This window comes from Miniopterus schreibersii (genome assembly GCF_964146895.1).
Source record: "Miniopterus schreibersii genome assembly, chromosome: 1".
Taxonomy (NCBI): Eukaryota; Metazoa; Chordata; class Mammalia; order Chiroptera; family Miniopteridae; genus Miniopterus; species Miniopterus schreibersii.
Genome location: NC_138101.1, coordinates 178399473 through 178421250, shown reverse-complemented (window position 1 = coordinate 178421250; position 21778 = coordinate 178399473). Strand labels below are relative to the sequence as shown.

At 44.9% G+C, this 21778-nt stretch overlaps 1 protein-coding gene across 1 annotated transcript; it reads left to right on the top strand.

The window, feature by feature from the left end:
* The first annotated feature begins 2168 nt into the window (after positions 1 to 2168).
* SLC10A1 (solute carrier family 10 member 1) lies at positions 2169 to 19990 on the top strand. The gene is made up of 5 exons (XM_081151370.1): positions 2169 to 2599; positions 8794 to 9004; positions 15322 to 15500; positions 17499 to 17695; positions 19817 to 19990. The coding sequence occupies exons 1-5, from the start codon at positions 2244 to 2246 to the stop codon at positions 19918 to 19920; spliced, it is 1047 nt and encodes a 348-aa protein (XP_081007496.1). The 5' UTR covers positions 2169 to 2243; the 3' UTR covers positions 19921 to 19990.
* Positions 19991 to 21778: the final 1788 nt, after the last annotated feature.

The following is a 21778-nucleotide window of genomic DNA, read 5'->3' as shown; positions in this document are numbered from 1 at the left end:
TCCCAATCAGGGCTCATGCCCAGGCTGCATTTGCGGGCTTGATCCCCAGTAGGGGGCAGGGGGCGTGCAGGAGGCAGCTGATCAATGACTCTCATCATTGATGTTCCTATCTCTCCCTCTCCCTTCCTCTCGCTGAAATCAATTAAAAAAAAAATTTAATTAATTAAAATAAAATACACTCCTTTAAAAAAAAAAAGAGGATATGCCAGTTACTTTGTAAAATGTCCCATATTCTAGATTTGTCTGGTTAGTTCTTTATATTTCATTTGTTTTTCACTTGTACTTCTAATAAACTGCCTGTTAGGTCTAAAGGCTTGATGAGATTCAGAGTAAACATTTTTGACTATTTATACCGTGCATTTCATAATGCATTCCATCAGGAGGCATGTGATTTCAGGTTGTCCCACTATTGAGGAATATCCCATTCCTCAATTACTTTCTACCCGAAGGTTTTAGCATCTATTGATGATCCTTAGCTGAATCAACTATTACATTTAGGCGTTCAAAAACGGTGATTTAAAAAATAATTATTTGTGTTCTTGTATTTCTATTTGGCGGTCCTCCTTCATGGAAGCAATTATTGTGTTCAGGTTTTTTTTTAATTCAGTGGTATAATGTTTGGACAGTTTTTATCTGCTCTGTGGCACTGTTTTCCTGGTGAATATTCTTCAGTTGCTGGAAACTTTTGCTACTCTTTCCTCTTATAGTTTATAGTGGATTTAACTTGATGCTGTGTACTACTCATTACCAAATGGACTAGTTACTTGCATGAGGCTCCTGCAGAGTGGGCCAGGGTAGCCTTCCAGCTCCCAGCTTCCCATCAGCCCAACACAGGCTGCTTTCTATATTACTGCTCATCCACCGGATTCTTTGTGTAGCTGCAGGTGGAGGATCCTGTCACTCACCCTTATATATGCAGATTCCAAAAGCCCTGCAGGTGTTCTTGTAGTGCACTCATTTGTATGCATATCCTCACACCAAACCGGAATCTGTCCCCATCTCTTTCCCACAGCGGTTCACATCCTGGTAGCTATCCTGCCCTCTGGAGTCCCCCACAAAAAGCCTGATCTCCTGTTTCAGCCAATATTAAACTATGATACTTCACCCAGGCCTGGTAGTTCCAGCCCAGCCAAGAGACAAGTGTGTTTCTGAAGACTGGTCCCTTGTCCCCTCTGAATGTACTACCCTGCCCCTGGGATGAGAGGAGGGAGGCTCAGTAGGGCCACACACAGTGAGCCTGCCCAGGCACGCCTGTCTCCTCCTCTCTCTCTCTAACGCTGCTGCTTGCCCAGAGCCCAGCTTCCAGCCACAGACACACAGGCACAGAACGAAAGTAAAATTGTCAGGAAATTGGAAAGAAAAGCCGGTGTAGTCCTGCTTCCTGCTTCTTACTCAGAAAATTCCCCAACTATGGGGCTCCCCCAGCTGCTGGCCAGGGAGTCTGGACAGGAACCTCCACAGCCAGGGCGCCCTCAGAGCTGCCCTTCCTCAGAGCCCTTCAGCCACCCCTGCAGGCTCTTCCCTCTAGAGGTGAGCATATTCCTCCCCTCAGACCACCCAGGTTTGGAGATAGGACAAGGGTTTCCCCAGCACAGGCGAGAAGGACACAGGCACCTCACCTCCTGGGAAGAGTCGTGAACACATCCCTTCCTAGAGGCCCCTACCCTGCCCCTACCCTGTCCCATGTCCTGTCCTACCTATATCCAGGAAGGAAAGGTAACACTTGACTCTTTTCACACCCAAGGGTTTGGGGCAAACAGAAGTGACCTGCTGGGCATGGGGAAGGCACCCTCCTAAGGCATCAAAGACTGAGCAGAGGATGAGAAGGACTGGACCGGGACTGGTGCAGGCCCTGGGCTGGGCCCCAGGGACAGAATGCCTGGGAGCGCTCAGTGGGAGGCAAAGGAGAGAAATCAGTCCCATTTTCCCAGAAGCAGCCAAGTGGTAAAGGAGTGTGAGTGGCACCCAGAAAGATCAATGAATCCGGGAGAGACAGTGCAGGCTGGGCAGATAAGGCTCTGTGGGCTCTCTCCTCTTTGGGGCCACAGCCAGTTGCATAATCCTTCTATTTGCATTCTGGCCCAGACAGCCTGCCAGTGTTGGCCCAGTCAGACCTGCTCCAGCTCCATTTGTCCTGAAACTCTGTCCTGGAAGGTGACTGAAGAAGGTGCTACGCAAGGACTGAGCAGCAGCGGGAGCCAGGGTGTGCTGGTCTCTCTGCCCTTCTGCTGCCCTGCAGAAGGATGGAGGCCCTCAACGTGTCTGTCCCGCTCAACTTCTCCCTGCCCCCCAACTTCGGCAAGCGCCCCACCGACCTGGCCCTGAGCATCATCCTGGTGTTCATGCTCCTCATCATGATGCTCTCGCTGGGCTGCACCATGGAGGTCAGCAAGATCAAGGAGCACTTCTGGAAGCCTAAGGGGATGGCCATCGCCCTGGTGGCTCAGTATGGCATAATGCCCCTCACCGCCTTTGCCTTGGGCAAGATCTTTCGATTGAACAACATTGAGGCGCTTGCCATCCTGATCTGCGGCTGCTCACCTGGGGGGAACCTGTCCAATATCTTCAGTCTGGCCATGAAGGGGGACATGAACCTCAGGTAGGACTGGGGGTGAAGAGGGAGCAGCCTGGGGCAGGGGCCACATTGGAGGTGTCACAGTCAAGGGGAAAGTCTGAGCTAAAGACAGGAGAGGGAATGAGTCGGGGCTGGGTGGGTGCTAGGGCAGGAGGTGGCAGGCATTTATTGTCAAGAGCTGATGCTGGGCTGGGGACAGGAACTGGGGTACATCTTGGTTTAAGCACCAAGCCAAAGGGGCCAAGCTGGTCCAGCAGCTTCCTGGAGACCTCCCTACTCCCAGAGGCTTCTCAACTGGGGCATAAGGATTGTCTTAAAGGAGCAGTGATTTAAACCAAAGGGGCCTCTGGAGAACTTTACCTGCCTACAATGGGGGACAAGTTGTCTGCTTTGAGTCCAGAGATCTGAAAGGGGGTGCAGATTGGTTCCAGATAGCTCCATAGAGGTCAAGGTGGCTTGGAACCAAATGAGTGCCTCCAATTCCTGCAGAGCAAGCAAGAATTTCCAAAGCTTCTCCCAACTCTCCAGGCAGATGAGATGTCCTCTCTTAACTTCCCCCATTCCTCCCATCAAATACCCAGCCAGGTAGACCCAAGGGTTTCCCAGTGTTGGCCAGGTTATGCTGGGCCTCACCTCAGCCAAGCTGGTGGGGGGTAGGGGGGCGGGGAGGGGGGAGTGGGACCAGCAGCATCTGGCTGAGGATACTCACCTGCAGAAGTTCCTGCCTTTATCTAAGCCTCAGTCTCAAGCTCAGTGTCCTTTGGTTGGGTCCTCAGTGGAGACACTTTTCTATGCCAGGTAGGGCAGTGGACTCAGACAGTCCACCTGTGTGCCTGTCAGCACCTTGCCCCTGGCCGAAGTTTACCAAAAAAAGTATCCAAGAAAGGAGTCCCCCCCTGGTGATGCCAGGTGAGGCCAGGGCTTATTTTTAAATGAAAAAAAAGAGAATGATACTTGGGGTTTACCAGGACCTGCCATCAGAGCCCCCCTGGAGTCTCCACCCATAGGATTCAGCCCTCATGGAGGTAGATGATAGAAGAGAGGGACAGGAAGAGGCTTGGCTTGGCCAGTCTCCCACAGGAACATATCCAACATTTGACCACCTCCACCCACCGCAACATAGGAAACCTAATCAGCTGAGCTGGAAGCCATTCAGGTTTCCAGAAGCTTCCACTTCACAACAGAGATCCTGACAGGTTCCCTCACAGCTCCCTCAGCTTCTGCCTCTATTGACAGGGGCTCAAAACCCTTCCTCAAACACAGTGTACAGATGTCCAAAAGCGGGGTGGTGCTGTGCTCTGAGAACTTAGGCAGAAGGAATAAATAAAAAACCAAACGTGCTCTTTTTCCCCTGGCCCTCTGGCTCCCTGAGAGGCAACCAGGTCCCCAGTGTCACTATGGAACAGGTTCTAATCTCAGAACTAGAGTTCAGACAAGTCACCCCCCATTCCAGTCCTTCAGGGTAACTGAGGATCATGATAGTCACAGATTCCAGCAAGTCAGGAGGCGGACATCCCTGACCAGGGTCCAGCACTTACCAATGTGGAGGAGGCACCCCAAGGTCTACAGCCTGGCTCCCACCCCCGCTTGCACAAGGCACACCAAGTCCCAGAGCAAATTCCAGAATTCCTGACATGCCAGGCCAAAGTAAGCATGACTCCTCTGCTCAAGGACATCAAAACAAACCCACCTATGTGTGTGGCCTTTCTCCTAGAAAGAGATCGATAGCTAGCACGTGGGCCCCGCCCCAGTCTCATCTCCCTGTCCCCTCCCCACAGGGAACACCTCCTGGAATTTGGCAAAATGTATACTGTTATAGTAAAATTTATACTATTATAGTAAAATTTATGGTATTACTACTTATGTACCGATCCATAAACAAGATACACTGTTGTATTTGCCTGTTTTTAAATTTCATACAAACACTATCATACTGCCCATGAGATTTGACAATTTGCTTATTTTGAGATACAGGCACAGAAATCAAATAGCTCCTTGGTGCATTTGAACTGCCATTTGGTTCGCTTGTATTTCTCAATTCTCCTGCTGTCAGATGTTCATGTGGACCTCACATGTTGCTGCTGTGACCGGTCTTGTGCATGTGCCCCAGTGCTCACGTGTGACAGGGTATATAATAAAAGCAGCCAGCCGGGTCGTAGGGTTTACACATCTTCTGAAAATTGTCTCTAAAGCAGTTCCACTTTTTCCATGTCTTTATCCATATTTGGAATTGTCAGACTTCAATTTTTGCCATCTGGTGAGACTAAAATGGGTCAGAGTGGTTTTCTTTTAATTTCATGGGCGGTCCAGTGCCTTTTCAAGTGTTTATTAGCCATTTGGGTGTCCTCTTCTGGAAATATGTCCTTTGCCATTTTTTTTATGGGACTGTTGTGTTTTTCCTTATTAATTTGTAGTTTGTGTTGTTTGTATATGTTGCAACAGTCTACTCACAGTTTGGGGCTTGTCTTTCCACTTTGATAATGATGTCTTATAACACAGAGCACTTATGTTAACTTCATCAAATTTACCAATATTTTTTCTGGACAGTTTATGTTTTGGGTTTTTTTATAAGAAGTCCTTTACTATCCTCAAGGTCATGAAGATATTCCCCTGAATTTTCTTTGATAAGTTTTAAAGTTTTGCTTTTCACATGGAGATATTCAGTTGACCTAAAGCTTGTCGTGTATGTTGCGATCTAATTTATCTTTTTCTATGTGCTGGTGAAAATTTCCAGTACCATTAAGTGACTCTTTCTCCAGTAATTTGCAATACCATCCCTTCCACTGATCAAAGTCACAAATATGCATGGGTTTGTGTCTGGGATCTCTCTTCTCTTCTATTGGTCTATGTGACTATACTTGCACAATATCACATTTTCTTAATTATGACATTATAATAATTCTTGATATCTGAGCCTGGCTGGGCGTGGCTCAGCAGTTGAGCGTCAACCTAGGATCCAGGTGATCGGGGTTCGATTCCCAGTCAGGGCACATGCCCGGGTTGTGGGCTTCATCCCCAGTCAGGAGCGTGCAGGAGGCAGCCAATCAATGACTCTCTCATCATTGATGTTTCTCTCTCTCCCTCTCCCTTCCTCTCTCTGAAATCAATAAAGACATATTTTAAAAGAAAAATAATTAATTAAATAAATAAATAATTAAAAAATCTTGATATCTGAAACGTAAGTCCCCCTCCCTTGTTTTTGAAAATTACATTAGCTATTCTTGACCCTTTACTGTTGCACTTGAATTTTGGGATTAGCTCTCAAGTTTACAAAACACGTTTCTGGAATTTTGGTTATGTTTGCATTAAATTTATAGATAAATTTAGAGGCCATCTTTATAATATTGAGTCTTTTCATCCATGAAAATAGTACAGGTTTTCTCTTACTTAGGCATTATTTTATACCTTTCTATGAAGTTTTATAATTCATCCCATAAAGATTTTGCATATCTTTTTTATTCATTTCTTAATATTTTATAGTTCTGTAAATATTATAAATGGTACCTCTTTTAAAAATTCATATTATAATTATTTTTCCCACTATATCAAGACTCAATTGATTTTTTTATATTGCTAATGTATTCAGAACTACATGGATTCTCTTATTTACTAGTTATAATTGAAATTCACTTGAATTTCCTCTGTGAACAGTCCTATCATTGGCATATAATGAAAATTTCATTTCTTCCTTTCCCATCTCTATACCATTTCTATGTCTTGTTTTGCAGTGATAGCAAAAACCCATATATAGTATAATTTACAACAAAGTTGATGATAACTGGTATCCTTGCTCTATTCATCTAATTTTTCACATTAAGTTTACTGTTTCCTTTAGAATTTTTAGATTACCCTTTTCAGGTTCAGGAATTTCCATTCTGTTGCTAGTGTGCTCATTTTTATCATGTATGAACTCTGAATTTTGTTGAGTGACACTTTTCTGCCTATAAAATAATCATACCATTTTTCTTTAATTCGATAATAGATTATCTAATGCTAAATCATTTTTGTTATAGAATAGTTTATTGATTTCTTTAGAGAGGGGAAGGGAGAAGGGAGAAACATCGATGTGAGAGCATCGTATCTGTCAGCTGCCTTCTGCACGCCCACGTCCCCCCCACCCCCCCAGGATCAAACATGCAACCCGGGTATGTGTCCTGACCGGGAATCAAACCTGCTACCCTTCGGTGTACAGGATGATGCTCCAGCCAGCAGAGCCACACCGGCCAGGGCAAAAGTTTTCATTTTGATGATGTCACATTTATGTTTTTTCTTTGGTTGTTCATGCTTTAGGTGTCATATCTAAGAAACCATTGGCTAATCCACGGTCATCTCCCCATGCATTTTTAAATTTGTATTATATTATTATTATTATGTTCCAGATATTTTTTTCATTATTTCATATTTGACCCATGAGATAATCAGATGATTTATTTTTCCAATTTCAACTCTCTTCTTTTCAGAAACCTAAGATCTCAGTTCTGGTCCCTCCCTTGGACATTAAAACCTAAGCCTGCAGGTTACCAAAACGAACACTCTACCCCCACCCCCTCCACATAGTGTAGCTTCAGCATGAGCTCGCCCACTAACTACAGGAGGTCCTCCAATAGCTTTAGTCAACACTGTTTCATTCTAACATGGATGAGATGCTGTAGGAACTTAACTGTTACTTGTGTCTGTGAGCCCCTGGTAAAACTGCCTTAGCATAGACTTCCCTTTGCTTAAAGGCGCAGAACCTATGGACAAGGCCGAGTGACACTTACTCCACTTTGCATTCTTAGTTTCTGATCCCTGGAACCCTCCCTTACTTTCTCAGAAGCTCAAGTATGTGCTCAAGTGCTCCAGGCGTGCGTTCGTAAGGGAGGGTTTTCCCATTATTCAGTCCACAGTATTCTTGAGGGTCTCTGCTCACCTCTGACAGCTTCGTATCCCTTGTGAGGCTTCTCCCTACTGCACTCGGCACCCTTTGGACTAAGCTGTACTTGATGTTCCTTAAAGCCACAGTTCACCTGTTATGGAAACAAGGAAGAAGTGTAGGCAGAGGATAGGGCCGTGGGGAGGAGGGGTACACACCGCGATTTTCCTGAGGTCTTGCCAGGCCTTCACCCCCAACCTCCCCACTAGAATGGAAGCAGGAGCCATATAGCGTAAGGTCAATGTCCATAAATCCATGAATGCTCCCCAGCAGCTCCATTCTCTCAGCTGGTCTTTCTGGAAGGCCTGTGCCTATACAGGGTCCTGGGACTAACATGTGTTAGATTCCAAGTGCAAATGGTAAAAGGATAATTAGGACACAAATTAGAGCTGGGGGAATATATTATTCAGGCTCTGAGACTCAGACTCAATTTATCTTCAATAAATGTAAGAATAAAACAGAAAGTAAAGAATACGAGAATTATCATATTAGGGAGTAAAACTGTAATCCAGATACAAAGCAGGTCTGATGACCTGGTTATCTGGTCACTTACTCAGCTATGGGTAACTATTGCTGCCTCTCTATTGCTCCACCGTTATGGTCCTTCAGTTATTCTGTCTCTACTCCGTTGCTGCTATTTTTTTATGGTTTTTCTAATGATGGCCTCTCTTTACTTTTTCTTTGCATGTTTTTGGCTCCTGCCTGACCATCCCCTCTATGCCACCCACTCCTCCTTTGCCACCCACCCTCAAAGACCAAGTGTCCTATCAATGTGTCTCACATTCAGAATCTCCAGGAGAGGAAATGTACTCGATGTAGTTCATCCTTGTTATCCCAGTTGGACACAGCCATTATGTCCAGCCATCCCTAGGCTCTAAGACAGACACAACTGTGGGCCAGGTGCTATTTCTCTGATCCAATGGGATACAGCCAGAGTGATGAAGCCACACAATTAGCTTTCTTTCAAATGGGCTGGCAAGTGCTCAGAGCAAAAAGAGTCCTATTACAAAGATCAGAACGCTCCTTCCCTAATGAAGCACACGGAGACTGAAGCAGCTGGACAGACCTGGGCACAAATCCTGCCTCCGCCGTTACTACCCGCATGATCCTGGGCAAGTCACCACTCTTCTCATCCCCAGCTTCCTCACAGTGAAAGGGAGATGGTATGCTTACTCCTGAGGCTCCCGGGAAAAGGGAATGCAGCAATGTATGTCAAGTTTAGCACAGGGTCTACACATAGCCAGCACTCACCAAATAGTCTATATTAACGGGCTTTCTCTCTGCACTCTTCCTGTCTCCCACCCAGCATCGTGATGACCACCTGTTCCACCTTCATTGCCCTGGGCATGATGCCCCTCCTCCTGTATGTTTACTCCAGGGGGATCTATGATGGGGACCTGAAGGACAAGGTACCCTATGGAGGCATTGTGCTATCACTGATCCTGATTCTCATTCCTTGCACCATAGGCATCTTCATCAATGCCAAACGGCCACAATATGTACGCTATGTCATCAAGGTAAGAACCTGGGGGCCGGGGCAGGGACCAAGAGCGCCGCTCTCATCTCAGTGTATGGCTTGAGGCAAGTCATTTGGGCTTTTCCTGTGTTGGTTTTTTTTGTTGTTTAAACAAAACAAACAAAAAAGTCTACTATTGGGACACCTGCTTCATGGGATTGTAATGTCCCTGAGAATACTTTCGAAATTTAGGAGGTAAAAAGAAAAACATCACACACAACTATAAGGTATAACCATTATTTTAACGATAAAATTAAATTTTTATTATGCACCTACTAGATGCTAGTTTTTATCCTACACTGTTGGAGGATTCACTGTCCTCGAAGAGTTTATTTGCAGAAAGTAAAGCAGCACATGAGAAACGAGACCCAACTCAGTGAACAATCAAGCATTGGCAAGGTGCAAAGAGGCGAGGTTAGTGAGGGCCAGGCAGTCAAGGAAGGCCTCCCGGAGGGGGCAGTCTTGAGCCAGACCACAAAAAAAGGGTGAGGTTTGGGAAAGCCTGGGGACAAGCCTGAACAGAGCAGTTCAGAGGGGACCAAGGGCACGCTGCTGACTGGTCAAGAAGCCAGAGGGGTAGAGCCCAGGGGAAGAGGTGGTGTGTGCACTCCCAGCATTTCAGGAGTTGGATGGGAGGAGACTGGAGTGAGTAAAACCCCAGAGGGTTTACGGGAGCACTGTGGTCACAGACAGGGCATCACTGCCACTGCCTTGCCCTTGGAAGAATCACAGACCCTGGGAGGGCAACCATGGTCCCTCTGCCAACTTTCGTGACCTTAGACCTCAGTCCCTGTCGGTCTCCACTCTGGCTCACGGTTCATCACTTGCCCTTGGGAAGGGCTCTGCCCCCCGACAGAAATTCTGAGGGCTGTTTCTGTGTTGTCGGACCCCCCCCCCCCATCTTAGCCCACGGGCCAGTCTACAGAGCATGCTCCCTGGAAGCCAAGGCTCAGCAGCAGCTTGGGCCCTGAGACAGAAAAGCTGCAACTCAGGTTTGCAGGGTTGATTTTCATGCTTCCACTGTCAAGAGTAGCTTTTGCCCTTGTCCTGGCACCGCCCTAATACTGTGGCCACGGCTCCCCCTCCTGCCTGTTGAAAGGCATGGGCGCCATTCCTCCTCTCGTCCATGCTGACCTCCCTACTCTGTGCTGGCTGCACCTTCCATTCTCTCCACCCTTGCTTCTCAGAGACCTCCGTTTACTGATCATGTCCCCACCCCCACAGCTCCCCACCTCGCTCCCATTTCTAGAACATCTCTGTATTAGTTCTCCACAACCGGCATTGATACAGGCTCACATCTCCCCTATCTTTAAAAATAAAAACCAATCCCTCACCTGCCATTCCAGCCAACACTTCTCTTTCCTCCCCCCTTCCCAGCCACACTCTGGGAAACCCCCTCCCCCCAAACACTTGTCTCACGGGTCAGCTCCCAGGATACCACCATCAGGGCTGCTCTCACACAGCCCCCCCCCCCAATCAGTCTGTTACGTGAATCCCTCCCTCCTCTCCCCCTTGGCCTCCCATCCACTCAGCATCTTGATGACCACTTGTTCCACTTTCTTCACCAAGCCCAAGAGCTATTTCTCAATTCCTTGGCCTTTCAGCAGCTTTCGGTATGGTGGCCCCTTGTCTCCTTCTCAGAAGCCTTCTCCCTCAGCCTCAGGGACCAAGTGCTCCTACCTTCCTACCACCTTTCTGGCCCTTTTTTTCAGACTCCCTTGTGAGTTCCTTCTCTGCATTGGGCTCGAGCTCTCTGCTTTTCTGGCCAGGATTCCCTAAGCTCAGGATCTTCCCACCACTAGATCTAGTCCATCTCAGCAAACTTCCGCAAGCTGAGATGACTTCCAGAACACCTTCAGCCCTCAGCTCTCTCCTGACTCTGGAATCCATGTATTAACTGCCAAATCTTTCTACATGAGTATGCTTTTGGAATTCAGCGTATCTTACATTAAAATCATCTCCTCCCCAAGCCCGCTCCCCCCTCCTCCCTGTGATTACCTCAATGAATGGCATTCAGCGCCCACTGCCTGAGCCAGAAACACTGGAAAGTTATTCTCAACGTCCCCTCTCCCTCCCCACTCAGGCTAATCAGTGATTCTCAATTCTCCCTGCTTCTGCTTGAATCCATCAGGTCCTCCCCATCCTGCGTCTACTCTCTTCATTCTGGACACTATCCTCTCTCACTAGACAACTGAAATAATCTTCTAAGCTGGCTCCTGACCCAGTCTTAACCTGAGGGTGGAAAGTACAAACTTCTTCATGTCACTCCACTGCCTAACGCCCCTCATTAGTTCCTTCCTCTCCCCCAGGATAAAGTTTAAGCTCCTTAATGTGGCTCCTCAGGCCGTTCTTGATTTGGTCTCAACTGGCCTCTCCAGCCTCTCAGCTCTTTTCTTTGCACTTGCCCTTCCCTCCACCTGAACACTCCCCTCTCCAAGTCCCGCCTCACTCACCACCTTTCACTCACCCTTCACGTCTCAACACAAATGGCATCTGCCCCAGGAAGTTTTCTTAGCTCACAAGCCTGGTAGGATGCTGTATCCTATTTACTCCCATATGCCCAACACCGGCCCCTCGTGGCATTCATCATACTGGATTATACGCACCTGTTTGGTTTCAGGCCCCTCTCGCCTCGAGTTCCTCAGGAAGAAAGTCCTAAGGCTGTGTCTTAACAGTGAATCCCCAGCACCTGTCACAGTGCCCCCTACCCCAGCCCACGCCTGAGAATAAAGGAATATAGGGCATGTTGTCTCTCCCACATATTAATAGAAAAAAAATCCAGAAAGGCGTTTGTGTTCATTTTGTTTATCCAAGATAGCTTATGGGGGTATAGAAATAAATTTTCAAAATCACAAAATACAAAAAGTGAAGTGATCCCTGATATGATTTAATGCAATTCTACCCTCCCCCATTTTATAGATGAGAAAACCAAATAACTAGAACCCCAAGTGCAATTGATATAAGAACATTGCCTCCTTTTTATCTCAGAATAACTTTAATTAAAAGTGTTTTGAGGGTGCAAAAAAACCTCAGATCTTAAAGCTAGAAAGTCCTTCAAGATGAAGTTCAGTCTCCTGCCTTAGTCCCATTTTAAAGATAGAATAACTGAGGCCCAGGGAAGTTACTTGGCAGAGCCAAGATTATCAGTCAGACTCCTGTTTCTGTTGTGCTACACAATCACTGGTCTATTCCACAGTAAAAGTGGAGTCAAACTAACCCCAGAGAACATTCAAAGGGCACTAGAAGGACAGGGGTCAGTAACAAAGAACCGGAGAAAAGGTGATCTACAAAGCACAGGCATACACTAGACCCAATTTACCTTGGCTAAACCTCCAGGGTTAAACAACCAGAGGTCAGCGGCTCCATTTACCAAATACTCGCAAACAGAAGCCACTCCTGTGAGGGTGCAGGGACAAATGTGTGGCCACGAGGCAAAGGCTTCCTTACTTTTATGGCTCTTTGAGGGCTATGTTCCTCCTTCATCTCCCTGTTACATAAGATACAGTGAGTGACATGCTGAAAAATAAGCCAACCATCATCCCAGCCACTTTGCACACTTAACGCTCCTAGAGGTTTCCAAATCAAAGTTATCCAACTCCTGAAAGCTGGCCCTGGCACAAGGTATCTGCTCAAACTCTGTTCAACGAGTTGCATTTCCTATGGGAGGTCATGGATGGGCCGAGATACAAGTTCAGGGAGGCCCTCTGCGGAAAGGCGATTCGAGCAGCGCTCTGCCCTGCCCGCACAAGGGGGGTTCAAGGCTGTGCAGTTAGAAGGCTGATGAACCCGAGCACAACATGGCCAGGAGCCACTTTTGCCATAAGCCATTCACCACCTTTTAATAAGGGTCCAGCCGTGACATTGACTCAACTCCTCTACCTATGCTTTGCCCATACCTGCTGCTACTCATGAACTGACCTCTCATCGCTAAGAGAGCTTCTGCTAACTTGTGGCTTCTGCTGCTCCCAGGCCTCTGCTCCTGCTTCCCTGTAATTCACCAGCCTGTGTCGGCCACCTTTATGGGAATCGTTTTGGGCCAGGTCATCTCCTGGGTCAAGCTAATGGCATTGGCTGCCCATGAATGGACACCCATCGCAGTTTCTATCACCTCTGACAGGGCAGTGAAGTCAGGTGGTACAAAAAAAACCATGGCGACCTACAAAGAAGCAGCTCCCTAGGGCCTGTTTCAGCAGGAGGTTGTGGACATGAGATTTCACATACGGCATGACTGAGTGTGACAGGAAACTCTGGGATATTAATTTCCTCTCCTTTACCTATAAGTAATAATAGGAGCTACAATCTACTGAGCGGTTCTTGTATATGGCAGGTCCTGTGCAGTCATCCTCGCTCAGAGGTTGAGTGACTCACCAGTTTACACATCGTGAGGCCAGCCGAGGCAGTTTTCACCCGGGCTCACAGCAACGTCTATGCTCATAACCACTCCGCAGCCCCGGAGTAGGAGACCGAGAGTGAGAGCATGAGAGTGGATGCCACCCAGACAAAACGGCTCCCGGGCTCCCGGGCACTGCCTGCAGCCCAGTGCCCCCATGTGATCCATTACACTCTTTTGATGGGGTCAAAAACTATTTGGTCATTCGGTTGAAGACAACAAAAAACAGGAGTCCAAAAGGAGAAGTCCTGAATTCAAAATGCAGGAGCCAACTGAGCAGCTCATCAGTGAACAGTCTTGCAGTGAAAGCCTGTGGGCATTGATGAGATCAGTGAAATTCCTTCCTACCCTGGGACAGGAGCTAGTTGGTGCAGGTGATATTTTATATGGCCGCATCGCTTGGAACATAGGTTTAAAAAAACATAGAAATGCAAAACTGTGCAGCTGAAATTTGAGCAAAATAAATGTTAAAATGTCACCAGGACAACCTTGTGAATATTAGTAGTGCCACTGAATTATACACTAAAAAAATAGTTAAAGTGGCAACTTTTGTGTTACAGTTTAGCACAATTTTTTAAGATGGTACTAGGGGTATCAAATGCTACATATGTGAATGAACTGAAAACTGAATCAAACTGAAACATACAATCATCACATTTGCTATATGTATCTTTACTCAAATGATGAGCAAAACAAAGAGCCTTAAATCTGGGCATATATTGTATCAGTTTGGAGTGTGTCTTTCTCCAAAATGTAGACAAGAAAGTGCACTTTGAAAGTTTGCATCCTTATGTCACATGGTGAAAAATCTTAACATTGTAATTTCACTGTAAATCTACCTATTGAAAAACAATTTTTTTAAATGTTTTTTATTGATTTCAGAGAGAGAAAGGGAGAGGGAGAGAGAGAGAGAAACATCAATGATGAGAGTCATTGATCGGCTGCCTCCTGCACACCACCTACTGGGGATCGAGCCCGCAACCCGGGCATGTGCCCTGACCAGGAATTGAACTGTGACCTCCTGGTTCATGGGTCAATGTTCAGCCATTGAGCGATGCCAGCCAGGCACCTATTGAAAATTTAAAATAGTATGTAAGATGCAACTATACGAAATAATTTTTTAAATAAAACTAAATATTGCTTTCATATTAAATATTAACATATTGAATATTGAATATTAACATGTGTTTAATAGTAATATTATAAAAAGCAATAAACGTTGCTTTCACAGCACTTGCCTGGGACAGAGTGGACACCTGCATTGTTTCTGATGATGCCATTATTACCTAAGATATTCCTGAAACTCTTTACAGTTACACATTTGGGGTTTAAAACTACATTACCTGGCTTGATCATCCAACTTGTTTACCAGCTTCACTTCAAATGATTCTTGGCAACTTCCAGAAGTCAAATTCATCCTAGTATGTATCCTCTAGGTCCCTACCCATAATGGAGGTATTTGAGACAAGTAGGACAGATCCTAAGAATAACATCAAATAAGTTCCAAAATATTTGGAGCAATGGCAATATTGTTGGATTGTGGACACAGGAGTTAATTCCTTTGCAAGAGAACTTTTAATTTACAAGAAGCACTTTGGGGAGGAATGAACAGTCTCATTCCTTCAGAGCCACAGCACTTATCTGCAAATCTGCTATCCAGAGATGTCAACTGTACCCTGTATTTGGCCTAGTCTTTAATTACAAGTATTAATCAAGTCTCTGTCCTCCAAGAAGCTTCCTAGCTACTGATAATACCAAAAAGATGGAAAATAAAGGTCTTTTACATTCTTTTCCACTTCAAACACCAATTTTTTAAAATTAAAATGTTTTTCACCTTCAATGTCCACCTGGGCTTCACCACCCCTCTCTGTTCCTGTCTCCCCCACCCCCCCCTTCTAATCGCCCTTTCTTCTGGTCCTCACTTGCAGGGAGGAGCGGTCATCATGATTCTGCTCAGTGTGGCCATCACAGTGCTCTCGGTCATCAATGTGGGCAAGAGCATCATGTTCGTGATGACCCCCCACCTGTGGGCCACCTCCTCCCTCATGCCTCTCATCGGCTTCCTGCTGGGCTACCTTCTCTCCGCTCTCTTCCGCCTCAATGGACAGTAGGTATCACTTGAGGTCAGTTCCAAGGGCCTCATTCTTGCCCTGGTCTCTCAGGAGAAAGATGAGATCTGAGATCTTGGGAAGGCGTTTCGCCAGCAGTAGGTTCAAGTGCATCAACTGAACAAAGGACTTGGGACTGTGAGAAATCTCAGAAAGGGATCGAATGGGTTAGAAACAATAATCCAGAGACCAATGGCATCTCTCTGATCATCCAAAGAGCAAAACTCATGGCAAAGTGCTCCCTCTAGAGCCTAGATTCCACCTCCTGCCCAACTCCCTGGTAGCTAGTAGCACTGGGGTACCTCCATGTCACACAGCAAGTGTTGCTCATATTCTTCCTCTTCCACTTGTCCCCTTTTCCTTTGACAAGAACGCCATCAAGTGACAACTCTGCTAAGTGGCACTCAGAGCTGAAATAGCCAGAACCTCGGCTATAGTCTAATCCAATTCACAGCTGCTACTTCAGGGGAAAAGATGGCTCTTAACCATGAGAGCCTGGTATGGGAACATCGGGTACCCTGTCTATACAGAGCAGTAATACATTTCAGGAACTTTTGCTCATTTCGAGCATAGTACACAAATGCTTATGCAGGAATTTACATTAGTAGCACCCTAGCACTCCCCCACACCCCCCAAATAAAGTGTTTTAAAAATACAATTTAAAAATAATTATCCATACAGAGAACAAACTGGGGGTTGCCAGATAGGAGGCGGGGTTGAAGGGCTGGGTGAAAAAGGTGAAAGGATTAAGAAGTGCAAATTGGTAGTTACAAATAGTCACGGGGATGTAAAGTGCAGCAGAGGGAATAAAGTCAATAATACTGCAATAATTATATATGGTGCCAGGCGGGTACTAGAATTATTAGATTACTCTGTAAATTATATAATTGTCTAACCATTAATGTTGTACACCCAAAACTAATATAAAGTAATATCAATAATTAAAAATAAAATTTTAGAAGTAATTTTAAAAAGTAAAAATAATCATCCATTTTTAAAAACATGCTGCCAATGACTACTCCATGTCAATTTTCACAAAGACAGGGTGATAGGGATCATAATGGCACCAGCATCAAGTACCATTACAGCAGTCTTCCTCGGTGTGCTGACACAGCTTGCAGGGGTTGCAGTGGATTGCAGCTATTTTTTTTAAAATATGTCTTTATTGATTTCAGAGAGAGGAAGGGAGAGGGAGAGAGATACAAATATCAATGATGAGAGTCATTGATTGGTTGCCTCCTGCACACCCCCTGCTGGGGATCAAACCCACAACCAGGGCATGTGCCCTGACGGGGAATCAAACCGTGATCTCCTGAATCATAGGTCCATGTTTAATTGCTGAGCCAAACCTGCTAGGCAACAATTATTTTAATACACTAATTAAATTCAATGAATTAGATATATATTCATTAAATGTAAACATCCCATTCTTTAATGCATAAAATGGAAAGCAAAAAAACAAGAGCATGTATTCCGATGATAGATAAATGCGGCTGAATGAAACTGTTTATTTTTTCAACCATCACTTTAAAGGTAGCCAAGCCAGAAACTTGCAAACAGGACAAGGTCCCCAGACATTTCAACCCTCTACTGTATGTTGAAATTGTAATTGTCATGTAAGCCCAATATAGCAAACCAATGACTGATACTGGCTCACACCTTCCTTTCATCCCTCACCAGCTGGACATGTCTCTAAAGTTTAATTTGGTAATCCTACAAAGGTGGACAAATCGTAATTTCCAAGATAATCAAAAACGATCTCATAAAAAAATCCCTACATGAACCAACTAGTCACCATCTTCCACAGGCTGGATTAGTGATTTTAAGATGGTCAACTTCCCTTTTCTTGAAATCATGCGCACTCCACGCCCTGGCACACTTCCTGTCTTGGGCTGTTGGTGGGTCTTAAGAGTATCTGGGAGGCAGGAGATCAGGAAGTGAGGTTGCACACAGGCCTCTTCTGTGAGGACATACGGAGTTGTTTTTAACCTACACAGGTGCAGACGCACTGTCAGCATGGAGACTGGATGCCAAAATATTCAGCTCTGCTCCACCATCCTCAATGTGACCTTCCCCCCTGAAGTCATCGGACCACTTTTCTTCTTCCCTCTCCTCTACATGATTTGCCAGCTTGGAGAAGGGCTTCTCCTCATTGTCATCTTTCGGTGCTATGAGAAAATCAAGCCTTCCAAGGGTGAGTACTGAATTATCCCCCTTGGAGATCTCTCATGTTGGAGGCAAACAAGTTACCAGCAAGGACCCGGTGGTTAGGGCTTTAACTCTTATCAAGCCACTAGGAACCAGGTAGCATCAAGAAATAGGAAGGGACCCCAGAGAACCAAGGCTCCTTCATTCACTGCATTGTGTTTCGGATGGAGTCTGCGCCTCATGGGACTAGGCAATTTGGGCTGTTTTAACTGAGGAGACCATGTATGGGCTCAGGATGAGAAAGCAGGACAGAACCATCTTGGCCAATAGTTGTGAGATACTAGTTATGTGAAAGGCCCTATTCACAAGAGTTCCAGAAGCTTGTACTGTAGATTTTCATGTCTTGGAACCAGGTCAGAGCCCCAGCACCACTGGCACCCCTACAGGGGGGAAAACATTAAAGCAATTCGGCCTAATAACCCTGAATCCAAAAACAGGATCCCAATTCTGGTTACACAGTAAAGAAAACTCAAGTAAAGCTTATTAAACAGTAGCTATCACAATAATCTAGTTTGATCTGATTTATACCTTAATCTGATTACTACTGGCTTAATAACTTCCTAGCCAATTAGCACCTATTTTCTAAGAGGCTCAGATCACTTCTCTTCAAAATATAATCAAGCCCGGCCAGGCGTGGCTCAGCGGTTGAGCAACAACCTAGGATCCAAGAGATCAAGGTTCAATTCCCAGTCAGGGCACATGCCAGGGTTGCGGGCTCCATCCCTAGTCGGGGATGTGCAGGAGGCAGTTGATCAATGATGACTCATCATTGATGTTTCTACCTCTCTCCCCCCTTTCCTCTCATTGATGTTTCTCTCTCTCCCCGCCTCTCTCTTCCTCTCTCTGAAATCAATAAAAATATATTTTATATATATATATAAAATCAAAACTCAAGAAAGCTGAGTCCTTTCCTCAAAGTGAACTTGAACCCCGTCTTTTTTTTCCAAACCAGGATACTCAACCTTACTCGGTAACATATCTCAGTATTCTGCATTCTAAACATCAGTATATTCGATCATTCAAATCCTCAACTCTTATTCCCACAAACTTAACTGAGGGGCCCTTCAAGACCTTTCCTAGGCATGGGGAGCTGATTTACACCCTAGGAGAAAGATGCAACTTCTCCTGGTGAAATTACCTTATAGTAGGCAAACGCTGATTTACAATGAACTAAGATGTAATCTTGGTTATCAAGCAGCCAAGAAGAAACCGATAGATTAAATTTCAGAACCATTTTATAAGTTTTGCTTCAAAACTACAGTGGAGTTATAGAAAATCTATTCTGATGCTTATCCAAGAGTAACTCAGGAAGTCTTTTGCCCACTGAAGTCTCCACCCCCTTACCACAAAAAATGAAAGAGAGGGGGAAAGGTTCTAAAACAACCCATCAGGTTCCCAGTTTTAGTCCCAGAAAGGCCCAGGGTGCCCAGTGCTCTCACAGGGCCATACTCTAATTACGAGTCTTTGGCTCTCAAGACCTAAAATGAACTTCACTCACAACGCACTTCAGAAGACCCCTAGGGCAAAACTCAGTGAAAGCATCTTACTTTTTGGACCTAGTGGACCATAAGGGGCCAAGCAGCAATGCTCAGGATGAAGAATCTGCCAAGTTTTTGTGATTTTGACCCCTGTATCCTTCTACAGAGACAGGAGAACCAGAAAGATAAACCCTGACTCATATCTTCACAGCTATTCACCACATCCATGCAGCCTGGAAAAGCTGACCAAACAAAATGAGGGAAGGGAGGGGCATGGAAACACACTGGAAGATTTTCCTAAAGCTCTTTCCTCCCTGACCCCTCCTTGATCCCTAAATGCAGTCAACAACCTCACTTAAACTCAATAGCACATACAAAGAAGTTGGACATGGGGTCAGAGAGTCAATATTCTGTTAATAAGACCTTCTATGACTAGTATTACCATTAGGCATGTTGAGGGAAAGCAAATCTTTCCTCAGAGTTAAGTCATCAGAGGACAGATGGCTGAGATGGAAAAAGAGAGGCCATCCTAGGGGTAAATTGGTATTCTTTTATCTTCCAGATTAAACAAGCTTTGCATTTACTATTCTCTCATTCTCCTTCCCCACCCATAACCCTTAACTTCACAGATAAAACAAAAATAACCTACACAGCTGCCACAACTGAAGAAACTGTTCCAGCAACTCTGGGAAACGGCACTCATAAAGAAGAGTGCCCTCCTTACACAGCCTAGCCCTCCCCCAGTGGCCTGGCTTCAGGTCAGAGGCGATTCCGGCCAGTGTGGTCAACGACAGAGACAGAAGATGAAAGAACACACCAGCAGTGTCTGAGTCTTTCTCCGGCATTTCCAGCAGAAACTACCAGCATCATCAAAAGCCTTGCCTGGAGGACAGATTGGGGGGAGGTGGGGTGGTCAACCCTAAAAGCCTCACCTATCTCCAGCTTAGAATTTAATATTTTTTTTTAAAAAAGTAAAGACTTATTCAATGACAGCCCTATGAAGGAAACCAAAACTACCTTTTACCTCTCCTCTCCACAACAGTGCCTGTTAGGCATCTAAAAGGCACCTGATCTCTCATCCTGGCCACCAAAAGGCTGCAGGTTCCATCCCGTCGGGGTGCCTCCCAAGAGGCAACCGATGGATGTCCTTCTCTCTCCTCCTCCCTTTCTCTCTAAAATCAATACACATATCCTTGGGTGAAGATTTAAAAAACAAGCACTCGATTTCTAAACTAGTCAAAAAGTTTTTCCTCAAAATCAAATACCCAAATCCTGTTCCAAGTTTTGTGACTAAAAGATAATGCTCAGAGAGCTGTACGATTAGACTTCAAAAGTCCTTTCTAATAACCTTAAAAATTCAGATCCTGCTCCTTCCATCACTCTACTGGGATTAAAGTTCCTGAGAACACAAATACACCACCAAGTATACGAAAGCAGATATGATAAAGTGCAAAAGCAATTAGACAAGACAAACTCAAGAGCTCAGCCACAATTAATTGAAAGAAAATAATCCCAGAAGTAGAAAAACTACAATCCCAGTAAGGGGGGAAAACCTTTAACAAGAAAAAGCCAGGCAACAAGAAATAAAAAAATTTAACAGAATCGTTTCCCTAATCTAATATTCTATATCCCATCAGTTCATTAGGTTATCAGTGGTTTTCACATTATGCTCCCTCAAAATTCAGAGTTAAGATGCTGCCAAAATTAATGGTTTCTCCATTCAAAGAAAATACACAAATTGAAATTCCTAAATTTCAAACTTTCTCCAATGAAATGTAAACATTTTGCATATGCTTATGTACAAACAAGCACTGGGTCAAAAATTAAAGAACAATAGTGTTTGCAAACAGCCTACCATGCCTAACTACTCATGATTTTCATATCACTTAATGATTAGATACAACTGAAACTGTGACAATTTCGGGGCATCAGTCTGGCAAATGTCGAGGACTACCAATATTCCAAGTACCACAGCAAACTTGAGCGCATTGCTGATTTGGGCGACAAATGCCCTATTAAAAATGAAGATTTGCAAAAAGGTTTACCATTTATCTTTTTTACAATACCCACATTGACCTATCTATTCAAATTTTTCCCCTAATATCTAGCAGACAACTGCTAGGAAACTTGGTTAAGTAAAACAATGTAAGAACAAGTTTAGGTTTTTGAGGCAGGTAATATACTTAAATTACCCTCAGTGTAAAAAGATGCAGGGGAGACCGGCCGGCGTGACTCAGTGGTTGAGCATCCACCTATGAACCACAAGGTCACAGAGGGCTCGATCCCCAGTAGGCAGCATGCAGGAGGGAGCCAATGACTCAATCTCATCATTGATGTTTCGTTCCCTCTCCGAAATCAATAAAAGCTTTATAAAAAAAAAAAAAAGGTGATTCTGTAATGCCAATCACCTCTCCATAAAAAAATAAAAAGGTGGATATAGTCAATATTGTGATAAGACAGATGATCACCGCCCACGTTGTTAGGTATATAAATGTCAAGTCACTATATACTGTACACCTGAAACTAATCTTGTGTACCAACTACACAAAAAAATAATTGCAGGCAAAATAAGTGTTACACTCAAACTTTAT